We start from the raw sequence: 25,824 nt of genomic DNA, 5'->3' as shown, positions 1-25,824 counted from the left end.
AATGGACGTGTATAAACCTTCACAAATTAGTCCATTTTTTGCCTCCATAGTTTGAATGGTTAGGATGATCCTATGGATCTGATTTTTTGTAGACACCCTATCTATGTGAGGAGCATTCAAATGAATGGTTTGGATCACCCAAACAATGTGGGCCCCCACTGTATTTTAAGGTAGTGTGTAGGTAACTTAACTACACAAGTGTGTAGGAAATGTTCTCTCTCTCTCTCTCTCTCTATATATATATATATATATATATATATATATATATATATATAGAGAGAGAGAGAGAGAGAGAGAGAGAGAGAGAAAAAAAACGGTTCCTACACACATGTGTAGATAAGTTATCTACACACTAGCTTAAAATACAGTGGGGGCCACATTATTTGGGTGATCCAAACCATTCATTTTTAAGGGTGTCCACAAAAAATCAGATCCATAGGATCATCCTAACCATTCGAACTTTGGAGGCAAAAAATGAACTAATTTGTGAAGGTTTAAAGACACCTATTTTACCTCCACAAATCGTAGGGTTGGGATGATCCTATGGATCTGATTTTTTGTAGACACCCTATCTATGTGAGGGCCTTTAAAATGGATGGCTTGGATCACCCAAACAATGTGGGCCCCCACTGTATTTTAAGCTAGTGTGTAGATAACTCTCTTCACATATGTGTAGGAACCGTTTTCTCATATATATATATATATATATGAGAAAACGGTTCCTACACACAAGCGTAGATAAGTTACCTACACACTAGCTTAAAATACAGTGGAGGCCATTTTGTTTGGGGGATCCAAACCATTCATTTGATTGGCCCGCTTTCAAAATTGGAGGGGAAAATCATTTGATTGGCCCTCTTTCAAAATTGGAGGGGAAAATGGACAGACACTGTTTCTGCCCATTTTTTCCCTCCACAAATGGCAGAGTTAGGATGATTCTTAAGAGCTGATTTTTGGTACACACCCTATCCATGGAAGGGCCTTCCAAATGAATGCTTTGGATCCCCCAAAAAATGTGCCCCCCCATGGTTCGTGCAGCCATGCACAGATAGCTTATCTATGCAGCTGCACACAAACCATTTCCTCATATAGAAAATTTATACATATATATTTATACATGAAAATTTCTCGTTCCATCTATAATACTATATATGATGATAAAACCTAGGTGCCCCTTACGGTCATATAAAACCTTGTTAATGTAAATTGTCTCCCAATGTCATTTGAAAACTTATTAACGTATATTTCTTAAGCTATTAAGTACCTTAGCATCTTTAGAACTATTATCTCTATCTATATCTATATACAGTAGATAATGGGAAAACCTCATGTGCCCTCAAGTTAATTATAATCTTAAAATGTAAAGTTACCTTTAATTATTATTTAAATCAATTTTTAGCTATAATTCTATATGATGAATATACTGAAAAAAGGTTAGGTGCCCCTTACTGTCATTATTATTTAACCCCTTATAAATGTTAACTTTTCTTTAACTATTAAATACCTTATAATGTAAATTTCTTTAAGCTTTGACTCATTTCAGAAAATTTCATTATAAAAGAACGTTTTTTTTTTTTTTTCCGCAATGATAGCATGCAGGACAAGTGCATCACGTTCTTAGGAATAATAATTCCTCTATCTCGCCTCTCATTTTCTTTTTCTTTTTTTTTTCTTTTTTTTAATGGTATGCCTCTGATTTTCTTTATGCAAGATCAATTGACATAATATATAAATGAAGTTAACATTAATATTCATCAAAAATGGATTCAAAACTGTTATAATGATACTCTGTCCTACTCACTTTACCCTCCGGATGATCCCAAACCCTCACATCTTCAAAAGAATTCTAAATCCTATACTCTCTCTAAGTCTTCCATCGTATCATCGAAAATTCAACAAGAAAAATAACATATAGCTTATTCAGTTATTAAGTTAAAAGTACCACCTCAGTTCCCAGTGATCTCCTTCTCCTTTGCTTTACACATGTCCTCTGCCGACTTGACAAATTTCTTCGTCATCTCATCAACCTGAACAAAGTAGCAGTATCAGATAACTTGTTAGCAATTAAAACCACTTTTCAAGTGTTTTCATTGTGATCATTCACCTCTTTTTCAAACTTCTTTGCTTCATCTTTAGGAAAGTTGGATCCTAATTTCTTTACTGCATCCAATGCCTGCACAACCAAAATGCCAGTTGCAGCTTAAATAATGATAATAGCTAGCCACTCATAAGACTTGTGATGGCAACACAGTTGTAGGTCTTCATGAGGTCTTTGGTGTTCAGTGAGTTGTACTTGTAGTTCACCCAACATCAATAAAATTGACAACAGGAGCACCAAACAAGTCAAAAAGTAATTTGCCGGTGTACCTTTTGGCGTGCTCTTCTGATACTTTGCTTAACATCTTCGGCGGATTTGGTAACCACTTTACACATTGCCTGGATGGAAACAATTTTGGAGGGATTACAGGAGAGACAAGGAGAAAATGGAAAGAAAAAAACAACAGAATCAACACTCAGCTCACCTGTATATGCTCCTTGGTTAATCTGGTAATGAAGGCCATGACAAAGTATACAAGAATTCAATCAGTGTAGAGACTCAAGCCCTAATGAAATAAGAAGCTTACGAAAGCCAACACTTGAAAATAGGGACCATACACCCTTGACAAATGTGAAACATGCATAGAACCAGGAAACATGAACTTTACAAAATGAAACCTCTCTCAAGTTATTTAAGACCCAAATGCTCTGTGGACCACACAATGGGCCGTGATAGCTTTTTTTTTTAGAACGGTACCGGGCCCGACGTGATAGCTACCAATAGAAAATGGGCTTTTTAAGGTCTACACAACTAAATAAGCTTCCAAAATGGGATTGAAACAAAACTAAGACTTACGGTGGGATAGGTGTGATCAGTCGATGCCCATCCAGTGACGGATTTAAACCTAATGGAGATGTAACAATAGCATGCTCTATCTCCTTCAATGGCTGCAAAAATAAAACAGACCTATATTTCAAACCAATTCTTATTTCATAGGATGCATGATTTCTTTGCAAAACCCAGGTGATTTAAAAGTTCATTCATTGACAAATTCCAATAGAAATATTATGGTGCATTTTACGTGAATTTCAGCATTTTTTATCAAGGAAAAAGTTGTTTCAAATTTATATTCCAAAATATGACCGACTCTCTGTCTTTATTCTTGACATTAACACTAATAAATAAGAGTTTGATTGATTTTTGTTTTTTTTTGTTTTTTTGAATGGCTATATAACTTTTTTGTTTGGTAGGTAATGGCTACATGATTGCTTTGAGAAAAAAATGATATTAGTCAAAAGCCTTCACAGCAAAACCGGGAATCAAGGCTGATATACAAACACCTTAAACAAGGGCAGGAATAACCTTCCAACTAATTCAGAGTACACAAAGCTGCATCCAGACAACAGGTAAACAAAACCAGCTTTTTTTTTGTTGTGTGAATCAGAGAATCTAAAGTATGCTCCTCAAATGGTCAAAAGATGCCAATCTATTGTATATGCAATCCTATTTTCATAGATGCTATGAAAGGAACTGCACAAACTTCTCATAAACAATTTCTTGAGCTAACAATGCTGAAAGTGAGGTGAGTAGCCCTCAACACGGTCTAAAATATCTTCCATCGCATTGACAAATCTCCAAGGGAAGCATTCAACAGATCTTCAAGGTAAGCCTTCCTTCTTCGCAACCCAATGAATAACTTGAAGAGAGTCACACTCAAAAATCAACACATTGAGATCAATGTGATCCACAAACAATATTCCTTTCCAAAGCACAGGCCCTTCCCCTGAATTGGAATCAGCAATACTAATGGGCACCAAAAATGCCCATCCAACAAAAAAAAAAATTCAGGACCGCAAAGAAAACAATCCCAATGAGGCCGGGGCTACCCAAGCTAGACCAGTCAATTAGCTTAAGGAAACCCAGAGTTGGAGGGAACTCGACCGGTTTAAACCTAGTCACAAAGTGGAGACGAGTCGAATCAACAGAGAAACATTGAGTAAGCCTCTTGACGTGAACATAATGATTAACTAAGTGATTGAGCCTTGTGAGAACTAGTACTATTTTCATCAGCCCTTGGAGATTTTTGAGTGACTTCTTGAATTTAGAGTATTTGGTATTTGTCGAGAGACAAGTCATAACAGATGGGTCTACCAGTGCAGTTAACCTCAGTATCTTTCCATTGAAGTGGCATTGTTTCATAGTTGGGATTGAAGATGTTTTTCCTCTATCTATAGTTATCTCTTAATTTTGATCAATTAACCTCGGTATATCAATCTGGAAAAGAGATTTAGCATAAAAAAATACGAGGGAAAACAGGTCATCTAAGGAAACATTTAAACAATGAGCATGTCCTTGTGAAAGAAACAACCTTTGATAACATCATTATACTAGAATCCAATCCATTTACAGATTAACACATGCATGACTCATAATGTTGGGAGCAAAATGGTGGGAAATGTGTGCATGCATTTGAGTGTGTCTACAGAATAACAAAACACGTGCATGTCAGCGAAGATAATGTTGAACAAAATAAGAGAACAGTCTTATGGACGACCAAATATTCTAGGCAAATATAACACAGAACCCCGACTTTGAGTAATATGATAAAATGGTTTCCATGTTGACAGGTAAAAAAGAAAGTGGAATTTCTGACAATTGGATTGAAATATTTATGAAAAAACATGTCCATGCAAGTCTATAATGTTTTTTTGCAACATGACTGTTAGTCAAAGCTGGGAGCAAGTATAAGAAGGGGCTGAAAAGAAACTTTAACAATTACAAGGTGGGAAAGGTCCCCCACTAGGCGCCATGAACTCAACTATGATGGAAGCTAAATAGGCAATCTAGGACCCGCAAGAATTTGAGTGATATGTTTTAAAGATTTAAAAGTTGGCCCATTAGGAGTTAAAGATTCCCAAGTGGAGGTCAAGTTCTAACGGATAGTTTGAAGGGAGGTTACAAGCCAAAGGAGATTTGATAAGTGTATTTATATTGGAACCAGAGAGTTCGGTGTTTGTGGAGATCAGCAGGATCATAGATAAGACATTGAACTGCTGAGTATCGTTTGTCCCATATTCATTTTTTATTTTTATTTTTTTTGAATGGCAGCTGAATTCATTAAAAAGGATCGAGATGGACAAAAGTATTGTTTGTCTCATTCATGCATCTTTTAACCATGTTAGGTTGAATTTAATGAGGTAGCAAAAACTTTTTACAAGAGACGCTGGTTACAAATAGGAGTAGTGTATAGGACAAGTTTTGCACCTACTGTAAAGTATAAGTTTTGCTTTGCTCTGATCAATACAATAACATGCACACAATATAATAACATTTTACAATAAAAAGTAAGACAGGAGGTGTTCATTACATTCGGATCATAAGGTGTCACAGCTAGGGTCTGTGAATCTATGACAGAGACAACAGCTAGACGACTCAAGGGCATCTTCATACCGCTTGTCTCTACGATGATATGATCAAGCATTCCTGCAAACATGTTTTCAAAGTTCATGTCAAAGATCGGATTTCCAAAGCCACAAACGCATTCATAAGATAACAAAACAGTAGCATACCTACTGAAGCCCTCCCTGTCCGCAATTTACTAAGCTCTCGTGATAAAGCAACTATTGCAGCCTCCATTTGTGAGAAAGCAGCTGCTTTAGTAATAGGCCCAAAGTTTGGGTCAACTTCAATTTTTTTCGTATCATCATCCTCTACAAAATTGCAGCTGGAGAACCATAAGACTCAAGCCTTAATGGATAAAACTGTACATACATTCACTAAAATGAAACTTCTGATTATGAAACTTCAGAACGGAAAACTTAAATAGGGCATAATATGGTCACATAAGCATTATAGAAACCAAACATTGGGAAGGATGCATTTACATAGACCTACTAAGAGCATAAAATAAAAAATGCACTTCAAGAAAACAAGGCACCGTTTCAACCAAAAGCCTCATTTGTTTTGAAGGAGGATAAGTCAACCAAGAGCTGAAACATATGCACCAAAAGGTTTTCTTCCAAAAAAAGAGAAGTCAACCAAGAGCTTCATCATCTACAGTTCAAACATTTCTGCCCATGCATGCTATAAACTGTGCACAACATTTTCCTTTTTACAAGTGATAACAAAAAAGAATTTATTTTAAAACAAGGGTTATAAAGCGGGCATAGATAGCCCACGATTAACTCGAGCTTATTTACACCTTTCTAACTATGAATTCATCATCATATTTGCTTCTCCCAAGGCAAGAGAAAAAGTGATATTTTCCTCTAAATAAGTCTAAAATCTCTTCAACAGTGCATGCTAATCTCCAGGGCCAACACGGTAACATTCGAAGAATCCCCCTCAACCCATAAACAATCATGTAACTCCCACAATAGATGCAAAGGTCAAAATGGAGAGCCGAAGCCTCGGGTTCATTCATAACTTTTATAAATAATGGTCCATAGAACATTCCCACTCCTCTTTCCTTCCAAAACACCTCTCGCCCTTACCTAGATTACGTATAAATAGCATCAAACGCTTGATCACAATAAGGGGAGAGGATAAATTCCTCAAATCTTCTTTCCCCTCAAAGGACGACATTAAATGAGCCTACATTTCTTAGTAAGATTTTGAAGAAACAAACCCTCGAAACTCTCTCTTACCAAGGACCAATTAATTATCGGGCCCACTATTTTACAACCGTACACGGCATGCAAAAAGACCCCCTTTTGCTTTAAAAACCCAATGATTCGTAAGGTTTTATATGTTGTTAATGCATGAAGACCGTGAAGTGTAGTATTTTTCAAAAAATGATATGGGCCCAGTTCATAGAAGGATCCAAACCGTTCACTTGTTGGGCGTAAATTATCTACACTGCGTAATAGAAATGAGATTGCCCTTTATAGAAACCCCTATATTTCGAAATCCTTGGGAGGGTTAGGATCATCCTATGGAGAAGATTTACAGGCACAATATATATAAAATCTCATAGGGGGTGTGTGCGTGTGCGTGTGCGTGTGCGTGTGCGAGAGAGAGAGTTGGGAGCAAGGTGTCACATAGAGATAGGGGGCAAATGTAGTGTCAGAGAGGGGGGAAAGGGGGCAAATTCCTTTCTTATGAATGAAAAAAATCTGAATTTTCCGGGGGGGGCAACTGCCCCCCCTAGATCCGCCCATGGGAAAACCATCGCCCGGGAAAGAGAGGTCAACGGGAAAACGAAGTTGTCACCTATAAGAGAGCCGACCAATGATGGGGGCACCATCGCCCGGAAAAGAGGGTCGACGGGAAAACAAAGCCGTCGCCTGTAAGAGAGCCGACCAACGATTGGGGGCACCATTGCCTGAAAAAGAAGGATAAGGCATAAAGCTAACAAGATTGCATAAAACTACGCCAAGAACACGGAAAAGAAACATAAGGATAATAGAACAACACTCCCCCTCGGCGAGACTACATGAGCCCGGAAATGACAAGACAAGGAGGACAATATCAAGACCATACAAAGAGATAAGGCATAAAGCCAGACAACACGAAGAGTCATGAAAACAAAACAACACTCCCTCAAGAAGACAATACTAAGAGAACCAAGAGGACAACACTCCCTCAAGAAATGACGACAAAGAACAACATGGTAACACTCCCCCTCAAGTTAAAGGTCAAATACCTTCAATTTGCAACGAAAAGAAGACAAACAAGGCACTACACCTCTTTCGGACATTTGATCAAACACTTGGTGTGCACCGTGGAGAAGAAGAAAAAGGGACAAACAAGGCACCACACCTCTTCTAGACATTTTATCAAACACTCAGTGTGCACCTTTGACGAATGACATAAAAGACATAAGAGATAGAGGAGAGAACTACAAACACAGAACACAGAAGAAAGTATCGGAGGAGTTAAAGTTAATCACAAGGGAGGAAGAAATGTTAAACGCACGTTGATGAGTTAATCGCAACATGCGATTAACAAGGATAAATTAATCGCAAATCCATGAAAAATTAATCGCAAGTTGCGATTAACAACTCTGAGTTAACCAGAGAGTGTTAATCGCAACACAGAAGATGGAGAGAGTTATCGGAGAGAGGGTTTCTGGGAAAGAAAAAGAGAGAAAAGCGCAAAGAGAAAGAGGTACCAAGAGATGTTGGAGGGATTGAGAGAAATCAGGGGGTTGTCGAAAAAGTCCAAACCCAAAAGAAACAAAGATAGGCGTGCGACATAGAGAAAACGAGAGAGATAGATACGGCAAGACAAAGAGATAAACGAGAGAGATAGATACGGCAAGTTGTGATTAACAACGCTTCTTCTTTCACCCTTTCACATGGATCTTTGATCTGATACCATGTTAGAAATGGAGTTAGGGTTAGAAGAGAGGAAGAAGAAGTTAAATGGAGAGTATAGAGAGCCTCCACTAAGGGAGCTCCTCTTGTATACGATGTATATATAGGCCCAAATAGGACATCCAATGGACAAAGACTACAATACCCCTAACACTACAAGTAAAACCTAAACTACCTTACATGTAATAAAACAGACTTTAAATCTTTCTATAGTTGTAGTACTTTGGACCATTAAAAAAAAATTGTAACACTTTGAAGCTTTTCGATTGGATCTTTGGATCTTTGGGTAGAAGCTTGAACTTGGAAGTAGTAGCAGTAGTTGAGTGAGAATAATGTAGTAGAGAATGCTAAGTAGAAGAATGTAGCGAATACTATGAGTAATTTGTAATTTGTTGTGCATTCTGTTTCAGACCATTGCCCTCTGTTGTTGGATCCAAGATTAGAGTCCTGGGGTCCGGCTCCCTTCAGATTTGAGCTAGCCTGGTTAGAAATCCCTAACATGGTAGAGAGATTGGGGGGGTGGTGGGAATCATTCAACGTGGAAGGCGCCACAGATTGGATTATAGGAGCGAAACTCCGTCATGTTAAAAAACAACTTAAAGAGTGGAATTCTCTCCGTCTAGAGGCTCTTCAGGAGCGCAATATTTGGCTCTCAGCACGCATCCGAGAAATATCTATGGCTGATGAGAAAAGTCATGCTACAGAAGATGACTTGACGGAACTGGGTAAACTAAAAGAGGAACATAAAGGCTGCATACTTCAGGCAGAGATCTCATGGAGGCAGAGGTCCCGCGTTCATTGGTTAAAGGAAGGTGATAAAAATACGGCCTATTTTCATAATATGGCCAGTGCCAGGCGTCGAAACAATAGAATCGAGGTATTAGAAGTGGATGGATCCCTATCTTATAGCAAAGAGAAGATTACATTGGAAATCCTAGATTTCTACAAGCAATTATATTCTGCAGATGATATAGTGCGGCCGAGGCTCGACGAGGCGGTTTTCAATTCTCTCGATGATGTTAGTTCTATGGGGATGGAAAGCCCGTTCTCAGAGGAGGAGGTGGAGAAGGGGGTTTTCTCGATATGCCGTGATAAAGCTCCGGGGCCAGATGGATTCTGTCTCGCTTTCTTTCAGTCCTGCTGGGAGTATGTGAAGGGCGACATAATGGCTTTTTTTCGAGCTTTCCACGCAGGCATGGTGCTGGATCGCGGCACAGGTGCAACGTTTATTGCTCTAATCCCAAAAACCAAAGGAGCAGTGAGAGTGTCGGAGTTTCGTCCTATTAGCTTGGTTGGATGTCTGTATAAGCTCTTGTCGAAAGTTCTGTCGGAGCGGTTAAAGAGGGTTCTTCCATCTCTCATTTCAGAGAATCAATGTGCTTTTGTAGCCCAGAGACAAATATTAGATTGTGCACTAGTGGCCAACGAAATGGTGGATTGGATGGCACGATCGGGTGAGCAAGGAGTAATTTGTAAGTTGGATATGGAAAAAGCATATGACAGGGTCGATTGGCAGTGTTTAGACTATCTTCTACAAAGAATGGGCTTCGGTGAGAAGTGGAGAGGGTGGATCCGAAGTTGTTTATCTTCAGCATATTTTTCCGTCCTCATTAATGGCTCTGCTAAAGGATTCTTCAAATCGTCCCGAGGCTTGCGTCAAGGGGATCCTTTATCTCCCTTTCTCTTCGTTATTGTTGCGGAAGCCCTTAGCGTGTTATTAAAGAAAGGGCAAGTGGAGGGGCTGATTTCCGGGGTTAAATGTGGTGTCAATGGGGTCGAAGTTTCGCATTTGCAGTTTGCGGATGATACTCTCCTTTTTAGCTCTCCCTTGCCCTTAAAGATTCTTAATCTTAAGGCAATTCTTAGGTGCTTTGAATTAGTGACTGGGCTCCGATCGAATTTCTCTAAATCCAGACTTTATGCGGTGCATCTAAGCGAGGAAGGGGCCTCTCGACTCGCCAGTATTATGGGTTGCTCGTTGGATAGTCTGCCGGCATCTTATCTGGGCTTGCCTTTAGGTATAGGGAGACCTCCTAAAGAGGCATGGGATCCTATTGTGGAACGTATCGAACGTCGTCTTGATACTTGGAAAAGGAAATTGGTATCTAAAGGAGGGAGATTAACATTGATCAAGGCCGTTTTGGCCAACATTCCCCTCTATCAGTTATCCTTATGTAAATGCCCTGTGTCTGTGATCAAGCGTATAGAACAAATTCAGCGCAGATTTTTGTGGGGGGGATCCGATAAGAAGCGGGTTCTGGCCTTAGTGAGCTGGGAAGAGGTATGTAAGTCAACCAAAGGCGGAGGCCTCGGAATTAGAAGGATAAAACAGGTAAATCAAGCACTGATGGGAAAATGGTTGTGGCGGTTTGGCGAAGAAAAAAACAGATTGTGGGTCAACGTCATCTCAGGGAAATATGGGGCTGATTCAGGGGAGTGGGTTTCTCTCAACAGATTCAACAAACCTGGAGTGACATTATGGCGTGATATCAGATGCATTATCCCTCAATTTGATCTCGGAATTAGATTTCGAGTGTATTCCGGTGACAGAATTTCTTTTTGGCTCTCAAAATGGTGCTCGAGCTCCCCATTAAAAGATTTATTCCCGGACCTTTTCTTAGTCGCGGCGGATAAGTCAGCTTTAGTAAAACTGTGCTATGAGCGCTCTGTGAGTAAAGTTACCTGGAACCCCCTCTTTCGTCGGAACTTCTTTGATCGCGAGATGCCATCGGTGATAAGCTTATTTCAGTTGCTGGAGCAGAATTATATTAGTTCATCAGGGGATGACAGAAGATTGTGGAGATTTACCTCGTCAGGAGGGTTCTCGGTCAACTCTTTCTATCACAGTTTGGTGCCGTCTGAGGTTAATGCTCTGGAAGCAAAGGTGTGGCACATCAAGGCTCCACCACGAGTATGTCTATTTGCCTGGTCTGCGTTAAAAAATCGGATCCAAACGGTGGATTTTCTGCGGAAGCGACATATGTTAATAATTGACCATTGCGCTCTGTGTATTGCGTCTGGGGAATCGGTAGACCACATTTTCATTCACTGTCGAGTAGCTCGGGAAGTATGGGGGAAAATTTTGGACAGATTTGGACTACATTGGGTCTTTCCATCCTCTCTGCAAGACTTATTTGAAGGCTGGTATTGTTCACCTTGGGGTAAAAAAGGCAAGCGCCTGTGGTGGCTCTCTCTGTTGGCTTTTCTATGGGTCATCTGGGTCGAACGGAACTCTCGCCTGTTTGAGGGAAAGGCTAAATCTGCCCAATTCTTATTTATTAAGGTCATTGCCCTCTCTATATCTTGGGCGCGAGCCCTCCCTTTATTTCGATTCATTTCGGCGTTTGATCTGTGGGAAGGATGGAGAGTTGTTTGCAACAGTCACGAAAATGTGACGGTCCCGCAACAGATATGGTGCTCTCCTCCTGCAGGTAACCTCAAATTAAACTTTGATGGTTCAAGTTTAGGCAACCCTGGGTTGGCAGGAATCGGAGGAGTCTTGAGAGATTGTCATGGTGCGGTACTCAAGGCTTTTTCGGGTCCAATCGGCATAGCAGACTCGAATGAAGCGGAGGTAAAAGCAGTGCATCGAGGCATCCTGATCCTGAGTGAGGCCAGGGGCCACTCAGTAAGGTGTATTGTGGAGGGCGACTCTTTGAACGTCATAAGATGGCTGAGGGGCCCAAGGGGCCCTCCGTGGCGATTTCTTCACTTATTTGACGAGATGAAAGACGTATTACAAGGCATGCAGGTCTCTTTTCAGCATGTGAGGAGAAGTGCCAATGCTGTAGCTGATAAGTTGGCAAAGGAGGGCGTATCGAAGCAGGATTTAGATCTTTTCGACTTTCTTCCTCCTTAATCCTATTTGTATTTCCCGGGTCAGGTTCTGTCCCTAGGGAGTTTTATTTTCCTCGTGTATGTTTTTTGGGGGACCCCCTCAGTCTTCTATTAATATATCTTCGCCAATATTCAAAAAAAAATTTGTAAGAGGTTGAAGGAGAAATGAGTAGCAAAATAAGGCTTCGATGGGTTTATATAGAAGTGTAGATGCTTGCAAATGCCAAAAGAAACAAAATACCCTTCCAACTGCAGTAAAAAAATGAGGGCAAACTGTCAAAAACAGAATATAACCATTGCAGGGGAATTAGTGTAATTTTTTCGAAAAAAAAACATATTTCGTTTGAAATCGTGCATTTTGCCCCATTTCGGACGAAACGGAATGAAACAGCAGAAATTAAGACGAAACAACTGAAACGGACAGAAATCCGAAACAAAACGAAATATATAGTGTTTCTATTCCAAATTTCAGAACGAAACAAACAAAATTTATATCAATGCTTAAAACTAAATAAATGATTCTTTTGACACTAATAATAGGCCACATCTTCCTATATTTCCTTGATTCTCATGAAGGATGGTCCCCACCAGGTTATATAGGAGTATACTTTGAAGCTTTTCGATTGGATCTTTGGATGAAGTAGAAGCCTGAAGTTGGAAGTAGTAGTAGCAGTTGAGTGAGAAAAATGTAGTAGAGAATGCTAAGTAGAAGAATGTACCAAATACTATGAGTAATTTGTAATTTGTAAGAGGTTGAAGGAGAAATGAGTAGGAAACTAAGGCTTTGATGGGTTTATATAGAAGTGTAGGTGCTTGCAGATGCCAAAGAAACAAAATACCCTTCCAACGGCTATAAAATGGTCAAACGGTCAAAAAATAAGGGCAAACTGTCAAAAAACAGAATATAACCATTGAAGGGGAATTAGTGTAATTTTTTCGAAAAAAAAACATATTTCGTCTGAAATAGTGCATTTCGCCCCATTTCAGACGAAACGGAATGAAACAGCAGAAATTAAGACGAAACAACCAAAACGGACAAAAATCCCAAACAAAACAAAATATATAGCGTTTCTATTCCAAATTTTAGAACGAAACATAATGAAATTCATATCTATGCTTAAGACTAAATAAGTCATTTCAACACTAATAATAGGCCACATCTACCTATATTTCCTTGATTCTCGTGAAGGATAGTCCCCACCAGGTTATATAGGAGTATACTTTGAAGCTTTTCGATTGGATCTTCGGATCTTTGGATGAAGTAGAAGCTTGAACTTGGAAGTAATAGCAGTAGTTGAGTGAGAATAATGTAGTAGAGAATGCTAAGTAGAAGAATGTGGCGAATACTATGAGTAATTTGTAATTTGTAAGAGGAGGTTGAAAGAGAAATGAGTAAGAAAATAAGGCCTCGATGGGTTTATATAGAGGTGTAGGTGCTTGCATATGCCAAAAGAAACAAAATAACCTTCCAACGGCTATAAAATAGTCAAACGGTCAAAAATGAGGGCAAACTGTCAAAAATAGAATATAACCATTGCAGGGGAAATTAGTGTAATTTTTTCAAAAGAAAAAAAAAAACATATTTCGTCTGAAATAGTGCATTTCGCCCCATTTCAGATGACACGGAATGAAACAACAGAAATTAAGACGAAACAACCGGAACGGACAGAAGTCCGGAACAAAACGAAATATATAGCGTTTCTATTCCAAATTTCAGAAAGAAACAAAATGAAATTCATATCTATGCTTAAAACTAAATAAATGACTCTTTTAACACTAATAATAGGCCACATCTTCCTATATTCCCTTGATTCTCGTGAAGGATGGTCCCCTCCAGGTTATATAGGAGTTTGAGTTTAGAACGAACCCTATTGTTTTATAAAGGATGTTACTAGGTGTTTAATATTGTTAAACTCTCATGGGTGGTTGTCTGGTTTATGTGATGGTTTCTATTTGTGTATTTGTGCTTATTCTAGCTTTACCTGAAGCTTCATCTTAAATTTCTATATTCACGTAAACTTCGATGATTTTTCCAAAATTTCCATGGATTTCCATAAACTTCCACTAAGGCACTAAGTACTTTTACTCCCGTGAGGTGCAAAGTTCAGATCAAACCAAAGTTTAAAACCTTGACTACAAGAACCCCTCACACTGAATCAAATACAAGGAGTAAAGTACCAAACCTATTTCACAGTGCATCCATCCATAATGTTCAAAAGTTTTGTTCACAATTTACTCGGAATATCATAACTTCCTGGTGCAAATTTGAAGAATGGTCGAAGATATTGTGTTCAAAAGCTTCAACCTCCTCAAATAATCTAGCTCAAATTCTTTGATATGTAAATAGATCGTAAGATGTAGAATCAACAATGAAAATTCTCCATAATTGAAATATTTTTCATCTTGTTTCTAAAGCATAGTTTTAAAACTACCCTGCGTCTACGTCGACTCCCTTTTGTTTTGGCCGCATTCTACGTTTTGCCCTACAGAATCAATAAAAACTTCTTTGACTCTCCAGAATTATGATCGCGTCAACCGAGAACTCAGCTGCAGCAACCAAGTACTCGACTGCATCGTGCCGAGTCAACTAGGATTTCCTTCGGACGCATTCTGCGCGGCATCCACAATTTTGAACACTCTAAAGAGACATAAATTCCTTGATTATTTTCATCCAATTTTTTCTCTTCTAAATTCTCTTCTTCAAAGTCTTCCTCTTTTTTAGTCGTCGAAGTTTCCAACATGCCATACTCATCATAATATCCACTGCAATACAATTCATATTCTACAAAATATTCATTGAAGTCTTGATCTTCAATTTAAAAGTCCTCAATCCATAAAACGTGCTTCAAAATCTGCTCTGCCTCTATCAAGAACTTGAATGCTTAGATATCCTCTTACAAAGCATAAGAAATTGCATAGTCATCCCAAGCCACATCCATGACCTAAAAAGTGTGTAGCATCAAATCCACTAGAATCAACTCTTCACGCGGAGCACGATAATGGGCTGGATTTTACGGTCCTCTATGGTTTCCAAAGATTTTGTCACCCCCAACAGTTCCCGCGCGATCCATTATGCGATAGATTTCCCCAACATCGATTGCAATCTTACTACAACTATTGAAATACTTCTCGCTCTACTCCTCGCTGATTTACAACTCTTGTGGAATCATTGACATCTCCTTGGGAAGTTAAAGAATCACTTCTCTTTCAGTGAAAAAGAAATACTCGGGTGTAGCTTTACAAAAGAATTATGGTGCAATTTGACACAATCTAATGAATTTCAATACCGATTTGACAAGTCCAGAGGGAACAGAACTTTCTCTGGTACCAAATACCAGATAAGGCAGTGCATGGAGAAGTTAAAGCAAGTAGAGATGGGAAATCAGATGAAATCAACCAGTGGCTTACTAGAATTGTTTGTATAGCACTGGAGGTGAAAAGAGATGCTAGTGAAATTTATCGTGACTGATAATATGACTAGTAAAAAGTGTTCTCAAGGTTCTAAAAATCGGAATCGAATCGTAAATCGTAACAGGGTTTGAATCGTAAATCGGATCGTAAATCGTAAGATTTTTTCAGATTTATATATAAAAATGAGAAAAATATTAAAAACTATAAAAAGGTAAAAAATAAGAATAAAATGAGTAATTATCTATTTTCCATTTGAAACTATTAAATTAAATATAAAATTTCATGATTAGTAATCCGAAGCACGAACCATATTCATCACACAATAAATTACTAAACAAAGCACAAACTATATTCATCATATAATAAATCATTATATAATTTATCACAACAGTAAACAAAGTACATACTCAAATCTATAATAATCATCATGTAAAGAAATGTTAGCAATAAACAAAGTATTTTGAAATGATTTTCATTTTGAAATCACAATAAGTTCTCTAAATCCAAAACAGACAGAATCATAAAAATCGTAAAAATCTCACGATTCAAAGTAGAATCATACTTGAATCGTAAGATTTTTACAAAAAAGATTCTCTGTCCGATTTGAATCGTTGAACCCACAAATCGATTTGAATAGCGTAAATCGTAAGATTTTAACAACAGAGAGTGTTCTTTACAATAAGAAAACTATATGAAAAGCCTAATAAAAGACTTCTCTTCTTACTACCCTCTAACTTCAAGCAGGTTTCTCAAAGAAACAACCCTTTCTAAACTGAACTCCTAAAAACTAACGAGGCCTGATACAAGAACTTGCTAGCTAGCAAGAAACCCAACCTAGAAATTTCTAAACTTAACTTTTCCAAAACCCAACCTAGAAATTTCTAAAAATCCTCCAAAATAACCCTAAACTAAATATAAAAGACAATTTTCTCCAATTTCCAAAACCCTAAATTAAATATAAACTTAACTTCTCCAATACCCAGAACATAGTGACCAAGGTAAACCCCCTGCAGACACCAATAATATTATTATTATTATTATTTTTTTTTTTTTTTGAAAGATTATTGACATGGTGACACCAATATTATGTCATGGGGATGTCACCAGCTGGGTTTATTTGCACCCCCTTTTTTACCATTTTTGTTACTGGCTTGTTGTTAAGGTGTCTTAAGAGGTGCGAGGGCCTGTGGGCCCACCTGATTCGCATCAAGAACAAAATACGCGTGCAAATGTTAATAATTTAATTTGATCACAGAAGTTGAGGAATTTATTTAACAAGAGGCTGAACCACTCCAATGCAAGGTAATATAGCATCAACTCACTAAACAACATGCAGGGATTGGGCCTGTATCTCAATGGTTGAGGCTTTGGTTCTCAACATTGAGGTCGCAGGTTTAATCCCAGATTACCTGCCAAGAAAAAACTCACTAAAGAACACGCAATACATGCTAATGCGTATCATTATTTTCTCCACTAGTAAAATTGTTTTCCATCATTTTAACACTTGATTTTTCATTCCATATGTATAGGATATCTCCATTTAGTTGGTCATTGTTTATAATCCATCAGGGACCCCCTTATATGAGCCTCAACAGCTATTGATTACAACCCAAGAATTCAACAATAAGGTCAAGGTCCCGTTCCATTTCACATGAAAAATGTATTTTTTCAAATGGACTCAGATTATGCCCTTCACCAAAAAATTTCAAGCACTTTTCGCTCCATCACATGGCAATAGAGGCTTCATGTTCACTAGTGAAATGTGCCGGTGCCAATGAGGCTTCCAAGATGGGTGAAAGATCATAACATAGGCTTAAAGGATTTCCCTACAAACATTCAACACTAAGGGCACATTTGACTACCATGAATTTTTTTCCATAATAAATCAGGGGTCTACAAGTGTAGAAGAGGGTGAGGTGGCTAAAAATCAGGAAACAAAAAACAGGGAACCAGTGTCTGGTGATGAGAAGCGGCAAAAATTCAGGAAACAATCGATCGGATTTTGAGTAGAGTTTTTTTTCTCCGGATGTTTTGCCACTTCTCATCACAGGAGACACTAGTTTCTTGTTTTTTGTTTCATGATTTTTAGCCACCTCACCCTCATGTCTACTTGGAGACCTTGAATTATCATGAAAAGAATTCATGGTAGCCAAATGTGCCCAAAGATTATATCAGATCCAACTCCAAAAAGCATTATAATTCTAACATGCCCTATTGTCCTGCTTAGAATAGGAAAAAGAGAAAACAAAAAAAATGGCCAGCTTTGGAGGGCACCCACACCCATGTTCAGAAGTCATATCTAAAATGCTAGCGTGTCTTCCCTTAAAATACAACAAAGAGAATGAAAATTTCATATCATCTCAGCCTCTCAGGCTTCCCTTAATATATGAATTTACAGGTCCAGATTGCAATCGAGAAAGGAAACATACTTCACCAAGCAGTCCTTAAACTAAAATATAAACGCATACAGATCAATTACTCGGTAACAATTTTTATCATATTATCAATACACTGTCATGAACTCATGCCACACTACCATAAAAACATAAGAACCAAAAATCCAAATCATATATGAAAGAAAAGGAAACACTTGTTCTATGCTTTCATTTTCTTGAAAACGTAAACAAATGACTACAATCCAAAGAGCATAAAATTTAAACAAATGGAAAAAAAAAGTATCAGAGAATCGAACAGGCCTGGTAGGGATCAAACAGCATAAAAGAAAATAATCAGACTTACTTGATTTCTTTCCTTTAGCAAAACCCCTTCTATTTCCTACGAAAAAATGAAACCCTAGACTATTAAAATCTCGTCGATGATATTCAACAGTCGAAGCTTCTTCAGCTATTGAGTTGCAGGAAGTAGCAGAAGAAAAGTATGAGAGGTTGCTGAAATGTCGAGGGTTTCGAAAGATGAGAAGGTTTTTCGTAGAGACAAGGCGTCTAATAAAAATCGCCATGACTAAGAGTTTCTTTTACTCCTGACTAACCAAGAAATAAAAAAGCAGAAATACGGCGTAGAACGGGAACTAGGTAAATAACTAAATATGTGGGTTTCAGAAAAAATTAGGACGCTGATATTTCCCCCCGGGAGCTGATATATCCGCCCCTAGTTATTACTAGGGACACCCGTTTCAAAACCTCACCACCGGCTTATGAAAGTACCCGGTTACACATGCTTGTTCTTTTAGGAAATGACCAAAATGCCCATGCAACACTCAACCCATCTCCGAGAAGATAGAGACCGTTGAGAAGAGTTGGAGAGACAGAAACGAGGGATAGGGATTATGGGCAGAGAGATGGGATATTGGATGGCTACATGGGTGTTTTGGTCATTTTCCAAAATAATTCCTAGGTGAAACTGACCACTTACTTTAGCCCGTGCAAATGTTCTAAATCGGATGTCCTTAGTAATGAAAAGGCGGATATATCAGCTCCCTTGCTGCCCCCTAGGGTATTCCCCCCCTCCCGATGGCTGGCTAACGTTAAACGTTAGGCTTTAAGGTATATGTCACTTTTTTTTTCTTTTTTTTTAATGACGCAGTGTGTCACTGCCCCCTTGAATCATGTTCGTGCACGTTTCCCACCTTTAGACCCTCTCTCTCTCTCTCCCCCACAAGAGGAACAGTTGATAAGCCCCCAAAATTCTCCTCCTTGGTGCCCAAATCCAACCCAATATGAGAGTGTACTGTCCAGACCATAGGATGATCCAAGCGGTCCATTTAATAGGCCACATCGTAAATAGGTTGTCCCAAAAAACTATTTCCATATGATGATCCTAGCCCTCAGATATATAGAGAAATTGCTTATTATGGAAACCTCTATAGATTGGAGGATTGTGATCATCCTATGCAAATGATTTTGAGGGCACAACCCATTTAAGTTATTGCAGACCAAATGGACGGCTCTGATCATCCTATGGTTTGGACGGTACACTTCATTTTCAAAAATATGGGTGGGGCCTAAATTGGACCTTAATGTTACTAAACCACACCATAGGATGATCCAAACCATGGACGGTTTGGATCATCCTGTGTTGTGGACGGTACGCTTCAATTTGAAAAATATCGGTGGGGCTTACGATTGGGCCTTAATGTTACTATACGACCAACTCCATAGGATTATCCAAACCATGGACAGCTTGGATCATCCTACGTTGTGGACGGGCCTTAATGTTACTGTACAACCAACTCCATAGGATGATCCAAACCATTCATTCGATGGGCCACAATGTAAATAGGTTGTGCCCCAAAATCATTTCCATAGGATGATCACAACCCTACAATCTATAGAGGTTGCATAAGATGTAGTTTCTATTTAGATCGGAAAGCTAGGATCAACCTATGGAAATGATATTTTGGGACGCAACCTATTTACGTTTATGGCCCATCAAATGGACGGTTTGGATATCCTATGGTGTGGTATGGGCGGGGCCTACGTTGTTCAAAGATGGGCCCACCACTCCACCAACGGTTTCTGTTGGGCCCACCAATTGTTGTTGTTGTTGTGTGTGTGTGTGTGGAGAGAGAGAGAGAGAGAGAGAGAGAGAGAGAGAGAGAGGTCAAATGGTGGGAAACGTGACATATACGTTAAAGCCTAAGGTTTAACGTTGGCCAGCCGCTGGGGAGGGGGGGAATATCAGCTCCCTAAATTTACAATAAGTACCGACCTTGAATTGTAGTAATTTCCATAGCTACAAAAAACGTGATTAGCAAGAAAATGAAGAGGGACCCGAAAAAATCGAGTTTAATACGGTAATTGTCAAAAAAAAGTATTGAAAAAACGGAAACACAAAAAAATGCATTTTAAAATTAGGGAAGTGATATATCTGCCCCTCAACACCCACCGCAGTGTATCTATGACTGTTGACTGTAGAGGGGCTATTGTACTTCATGTCATAAGGATTCAATGGGGCTGATTGCCACGTACACTACTGCTGGGTGTCCAAAGTAATCAAAAGAGGCGGATATATCACTTCCCAAAAATTTTCTCATTTGCAAAATATAATAGGGTGAAATTGAAAAGTTGGCCAAGGAAACCCTATTTAAACATTTAAAAGGCATTTTAAAGGTGTTTTAAATGTTTTTTCTAAAAAATGATAAAAGTTTTGAAGGAGGTATTGTTATGGTCAAAATCGGTAACAAGACGAGGCAGTGACAGAAGAGCTGGTCTGGAATGCTCTGGTGGCTGAACCAGCAAAAGCATTATGTCCTGCACAGAGGAACACACGGTCAGACGACCAACCCGGAATGGTAGCTCCGGATAGGCCCTCTGATGCTTAAGTTAGTAATGGGCACAAATATGGAAACCAAAGCTATGAATAGTATTTTTTTTGGATTCTGACCCTTACCTTTGCCTTTTTGAAAGCTATTTATAGTAGGGGCTTGGGTACTGGATTACCATTTTACGCTTGGACAGGTATCACCCAGTGATTGGGCAATGTAAGCTTTTAAGGTTTCATCTTGGGGTGTAATTACTTATTCACCCCCTTCTTTGTTGTGTAACCCAGCTTTTGCCTTGGCGCCACGTGTCGGTCGGTGATTGGTGTTTCCTCTTTCATTCCCCATCATCCATCATTTGCCCCCCGATTCCTCAAGTCATTTTGATGGCTTGGGGAAGTAGACGAGACATATGTCCAAAGAAGGGGAATCTGGTAGGGTCTTTATGTTCCAGAACGGCTTAGGACGATCTAGAGCCCCAGGATGAATTGGAAGCTTTCACTCCGGAAATCTTCGTTCAGAACGGCTTAGGATGAACTGAAGGTCTTGACTTCTGAAATCTTCGTTCAGAACGACTTAAGACAAATTGAAAGCCTCGACTTCTGAAATCTTCATTCAGAACGGCTTAAGACGAGCTGAAAGCATTGAGTTCAGAAATCTTCGTTCATAACGGCTTAAGACGAGTTGAAAGCCTTAAGTTCTGAAATCTTCGTTCAGAACGGCATAAGATGAACTGAAAGACCTGAGTTCTGAAATCTTCGTTCAAAACGGCTTAAGACGAGTTGAAAGCCTTGAGTTCTAAAATCTTCGTTCATAACGGCTTAAGACGAGTTGAAAGCCTAGAGTCCTGAAATCTTCGTTCAGAACGGATTAAGACGAATTAAAAGCCTCGAGTTCTGAGATCTTTGTTCAAGACGGCTTGGGACGATCTGATTTTTGTCTTTTAGTTGATTGCGTCATATCCTGGACGGCTTCAGAAGATCTGATTTTTGTCGTTTAGCGAATTGCGTCATATCCTGAATGGCTTCAGACGATCTAGTTTTTGTCGTTTAGCGGATTGTGTCATATCCTGGAGGGCTTCGGACGATCTAATTTTTGTCGTTTAGCGGATTGCGTCATATCCTGGACAACTTCAGACGATCTGATTTTTGTCGTTTAACGGATTGCGTCATATCCTAGACGGCTTCAGACGATCTGATTTTTGTCGTTTAGAAGATTGCACCATATCCTGGACGGCTTCAGACGATCTGAATTTTGTGTCGAACTACCACACTTGGTAGTTTTTCTTGAGCATTTTTATCACTATGGGGACCATTTTTTTGGGGTGTCACGTCGCTTCGTTTTTCGGGCCTTATCATTAATGCCTTGCTGCGTGGCGGAATGTGAGTTGCAGATACGGACGGTCGCCTGACAGGTCCATCTATAAAATGAGTCGCGGGGTTCCACTTTTCTCATTCACCATCTTACTCTCCCTTTTTGCTCTGCTAGTGTGGTTTCATTTTTCTGCTCTGCTCGTCGCTGCTTGTCGTTGTTTGAGCTCGGGGTCTTATCTTTTAAGTATGTAATCTTTTAGTCCGTCTCTTTGCATTCCATTTCTTCCTTTTTCCTTAATGTGTAGCAGCTCTGGTTCGGAGTCTATATCTAGTTCATTGTCAGGAGAAACTTCCTCCTCGGGCGAAACTAATTCCAGCTCGTCTGAAAGGACAAGGTCTGATTCCAATCTTTTGAGAAGCCAGGCCATGGCTAGCCGGGAAGGTGACGTGATCATAGACCTCGAGGGTGATGACGAGGACGTAGACATAGGATCTGAGGAAGTTATTCTGGACTTGAACCTTAGTCCCTGTACGGGTTGAAAACCCAGATTACTTGGGATCGGGTACCAATGAAGAAGACAGGCTCGATCGGAGGGCCTCGACCTCCTTTGGGGAAAGCAGGACGGTTGATATCGTTACTACAGCCAGGATGGAAGCCGGTCCCAGAGAAAGCACCGTCGCGGCTCAGGAAGAGAATCTCCTTGATGCTTCTCGGCTCGGTGATGTTAGGGATCGATATTGCATCCCTGATCAGTTTATCTTGAGGGCGGCCATTGAGGGAGACTGTGCAAGCAATGATAGTGTTGACGTTCGTATATACGAGGAGGCCTTGAAGGCCAGCTTTAGGTTTCCTATCAATTCTTTCATTGCCGCAGTGTTAAGATATTACGGTTTGGCCTCGGCTCAAGTGGCATTGAACTCCTAGAGAACGCTGGTCGGCTTCATTTACTTAGTACGGTTCCGATTGCAGAGGAACTTGTCCTTGACCTTGTTCCGGAGATGTGCTCACTTGAAGAGGCACCGATTAGAGGGTTGGATTTACATTAGCCAATGGCCCGAGGTGAAGATGATTACCGGAATTCCGACCTCAATTTATGGTTAGAAAAATAAATTTATTTATGTAAGTATTGCCAGTTCTAAAGAGGGGTGGCCGGTTCCTACGAACTGGTCCTTTGTGAACACAAAGGCAATGAGTCGCAAGCCGCCTTTAGAGGGTGAGGATGAGGTGACTTTCAGGATGATTTGTGATGAGATTCGTCAGAAAGGCCTTATCTACTGCTGGGAGCTCTCGAACGAGGAGGTTCTCATTGAGATCAGGATTAGTGTCGCAACCCGAGCACGTAGGTGTCTTAGGACATTCATAGCCACTTATGTATCTCCAAATTGGCTTGCTTGTTTACTGTGCTTTCACAATTTTTGGCCGATCTCTCATACTTATCTTTTTCCTTTGATTCGCAGAAATACAGAAGCAGTCAGCTCTAAATAGAGTGCGCTTGGCCATCCATGGGAAGGGCGGCCAGAAAAGGAAGACCCCAAAGTCAAATCCCCCTTCCGCTTCGGAGAAGGGAAAGTCTGTTCAGGTAGACCAGGGCAGCAAAGTGTCCAAATCTGCGAAGGTCGTGGAGAGAGCTCCAACTTATCAATCTAGCCGCACTAGTGGGGACGGTACGCAGGCCGGACAAGAAAGTTGCACCTTCTGTTTGGTCTAGAGCTGACAGTGTTTTCCGCCCGAATTGGGGTGTGCAAAGGGGTGACAGCGGTTTCACTGACAACAGAGTGGCTCGCGAGATCATCGTGAAGAGCCGTTTGCGGAGTGATCGGCTTTGCATCCTACACGAAAATCACGAGACAGCTGAGACGGCCTCTTTTGGCCTCCTTTATCAGGTACCCTTCTCTTTTTGTTGGAGTTCATCTGGCGATTGTCTATGAACCGTTTATGGATCGGGGAATTCACTATGTTCTGCATGATTTTTCAGCTCGGCTATTACTGGACCGACATGGTGAAGAAATGCGTCAACTTTTCCAGGACGATATCGACGTCCAACCTTCAGATCGGGAGGTTGGAGAAGAACAAGGTTAGCTTGGGTCAAGTCAGTGCAACTAGGAAGGCTGAGATCGAACGCCTCACTGAGGAGTTGAGGGTGCAAAAGGATCTGACCGGGAAGGCCATTAGCGCCGGCGACTGGCAGAGGGAGAGGTTCCAGGCAAAGCTGGAGGCCATAGTGAAAGTTAAGGAGGACGAGCTCATCGACCTTGCTACTGAATCATACAGGGAGGGTTTTGATGAGTGCAAAGTTCGTGTTCAGGAGAAATACTCGGACCTTGATCTTAATGACATAATCCTGCCCGTGTGCAATCCAAAGAGTAAATCGGTTTGGCAACCTAGAGGGGGGTGAATAGGTTGTTTATGAAAAACTTTTCCTTTTAAAACTTTTACCACTTTCACCCTAGTTTTATCCCTTGTTTAATTAAGTTTGAAATAGTTGAACTTAAAAATAATATTACAAATTAATATAAGTTCAAAACCCTTGTTGATTATCAAACTTAATTAAGTGATTAATAGCCTAGTTAGCTAGGTAATAATTATTCAATCAAAACCAAAATGCTAACTACTCACTCAATTCTAAATATGTAAAAATGCAAGTAAAAATAAAATAGTAAGAGGGCATGAGAGAAAGAGAAATATCAACACAAGTGACACAATGTTTATAGTGGTTCGGCAAACGGCCTACTCCGCTCTTCTCAAGGTCACACTTGAGGGTTCCACTACTGAGACCTCCACGACGCCCGGCTCTGAGGCTTTTACAACCCAAGAGAATTAAATGAGGATGCCATTGCCACATTTACAATGTCTCTCCTACACGGCCGAGAACTAAGCCCACAACGTCTCTCCTACACGGTCGAGAACTAAGCCCTTCTCCGAGGGAATTAAAAACGGATGCCCTCACCACCAATCGAACGAAGAAGAAGAAGTAAAAGTAATTAGCCTCTATGTAGGCTTGAATACACTTTGTAGTTCGCACAATTTCTCTCAAGAATAATTTGCAAATGAAAGCCTAAACCAATCTCAAATGGATTTTCCTAAAATCAAAGCACAATGAGTCTGGTGAGAGTTTTTACCCAAAAATGATTCACAAATGAGTTTCAAGGGGTTTCTAGTGTTGGAGTATGTTCATCATATTTTTTAGACCTTTTGAATGGGTATATATGAAGTCCCAACACAATATGACAATTTCAGGAGCAAAACAGTCATTTTCGGGTCAAATATTCAACTAGCCGTTGGGCCACAACGGCTATATTTTTTTGTTCTAGGTTATTTTCTCGGAGCTCCGAGAAATGTTTCGGAGTTCCGAGAATAATTCTCGGGACTCCGAGATTGGTTTTCCAGCATTTACATTCCAACTTGTAAAATTCATATCTCCCTCATTTCTCGTTCGGATTTTGATGTTCTTGTACTCTACGGATATGAGAAAAATGAGAGCTATCTGTTAAAAATATTTTAAACAAAATTTGATAGGATTTAGTTGCTGGTCCAGGTTGTTTCTTCGGAACTCTGTTTTGTTCAATGTTGTGTTGAATGTCATATGGGTCTCAACATGTTGGTACACCACCATGGCCATTCACTTATCCATTTAAGTCCTTAAAGGGTGTGTTAGTCTCTTTGAAAAATATATTTTTAGGGGTTTTAAG

General features: G+C 39.8%; 1 protein-coding gene across 2 annotated transcripts; it reads right to left on the bottom strand.

Annotated features, from left to right (window-relative positions):
- Positions 1-1,716: 1,716 nt before the first annotated feature.
- On the bottom strand, positions 1,717-18,655 carry LOC143860588 (Ribosome recycling factor). 2 transcript variants are annotated; one of them, XM_077371300.1, is made up of 8 exons: positions 18,343-18,655; positions 5,608-5,748; positions 5,406-5,521; positions 2,894-2,985; positions 2,523-2,544; positions 2,368-2,436; positions 2,105-2,173; positions 1,717-2,027 (listed from the first exon to the last, which is right to left on the bottom strand). In XM_077371300.1, exons 1-8 carry the CDS (start codon positions 18,560-18,562, stop codon positions 1,947-1,949), a joined length of 810 nt encoding a protein of 269 aa, XP_077227415.1. In that variant the 5' UTR covers positions 18,563-18,655; the 3' UTR covers positions 1,717-1,946. The 2 variants fall into 2 exon arrangements, with proteins under 2 accessions (XP_077227415.1, XP_077227416.1); XM_077371301.1 differs by having other exon boundaries at positions 5,608-5,762; positions 18,343-18,480.
- Between the last annotated feature and the right edge of the window lie 7,169 nt (positions 18,656-25,824).

Source organism: Tasmannia lanceolata, unplaced genomic scaffold, assembly GCF_043159265.1.
Source record: "Tasmannia lanceolata isolate RefF3 unplaced genomic scaffold, GAP_Taslan_0.1 ptg000037l, whole genome shotgun sequence".
Lineage (NCBI taxonomy): Eukaryota > Viridiplantae > Streptophyta > Magnoliopsida > Canellales > Winteraceae > Tasmannia > Tasmannia lanceolata.
The sequence above is the reverse complement of the archived record's forward strand: the minus strand, read 5'-3'. Positions and strand labels throughout refer to the sequence as shown.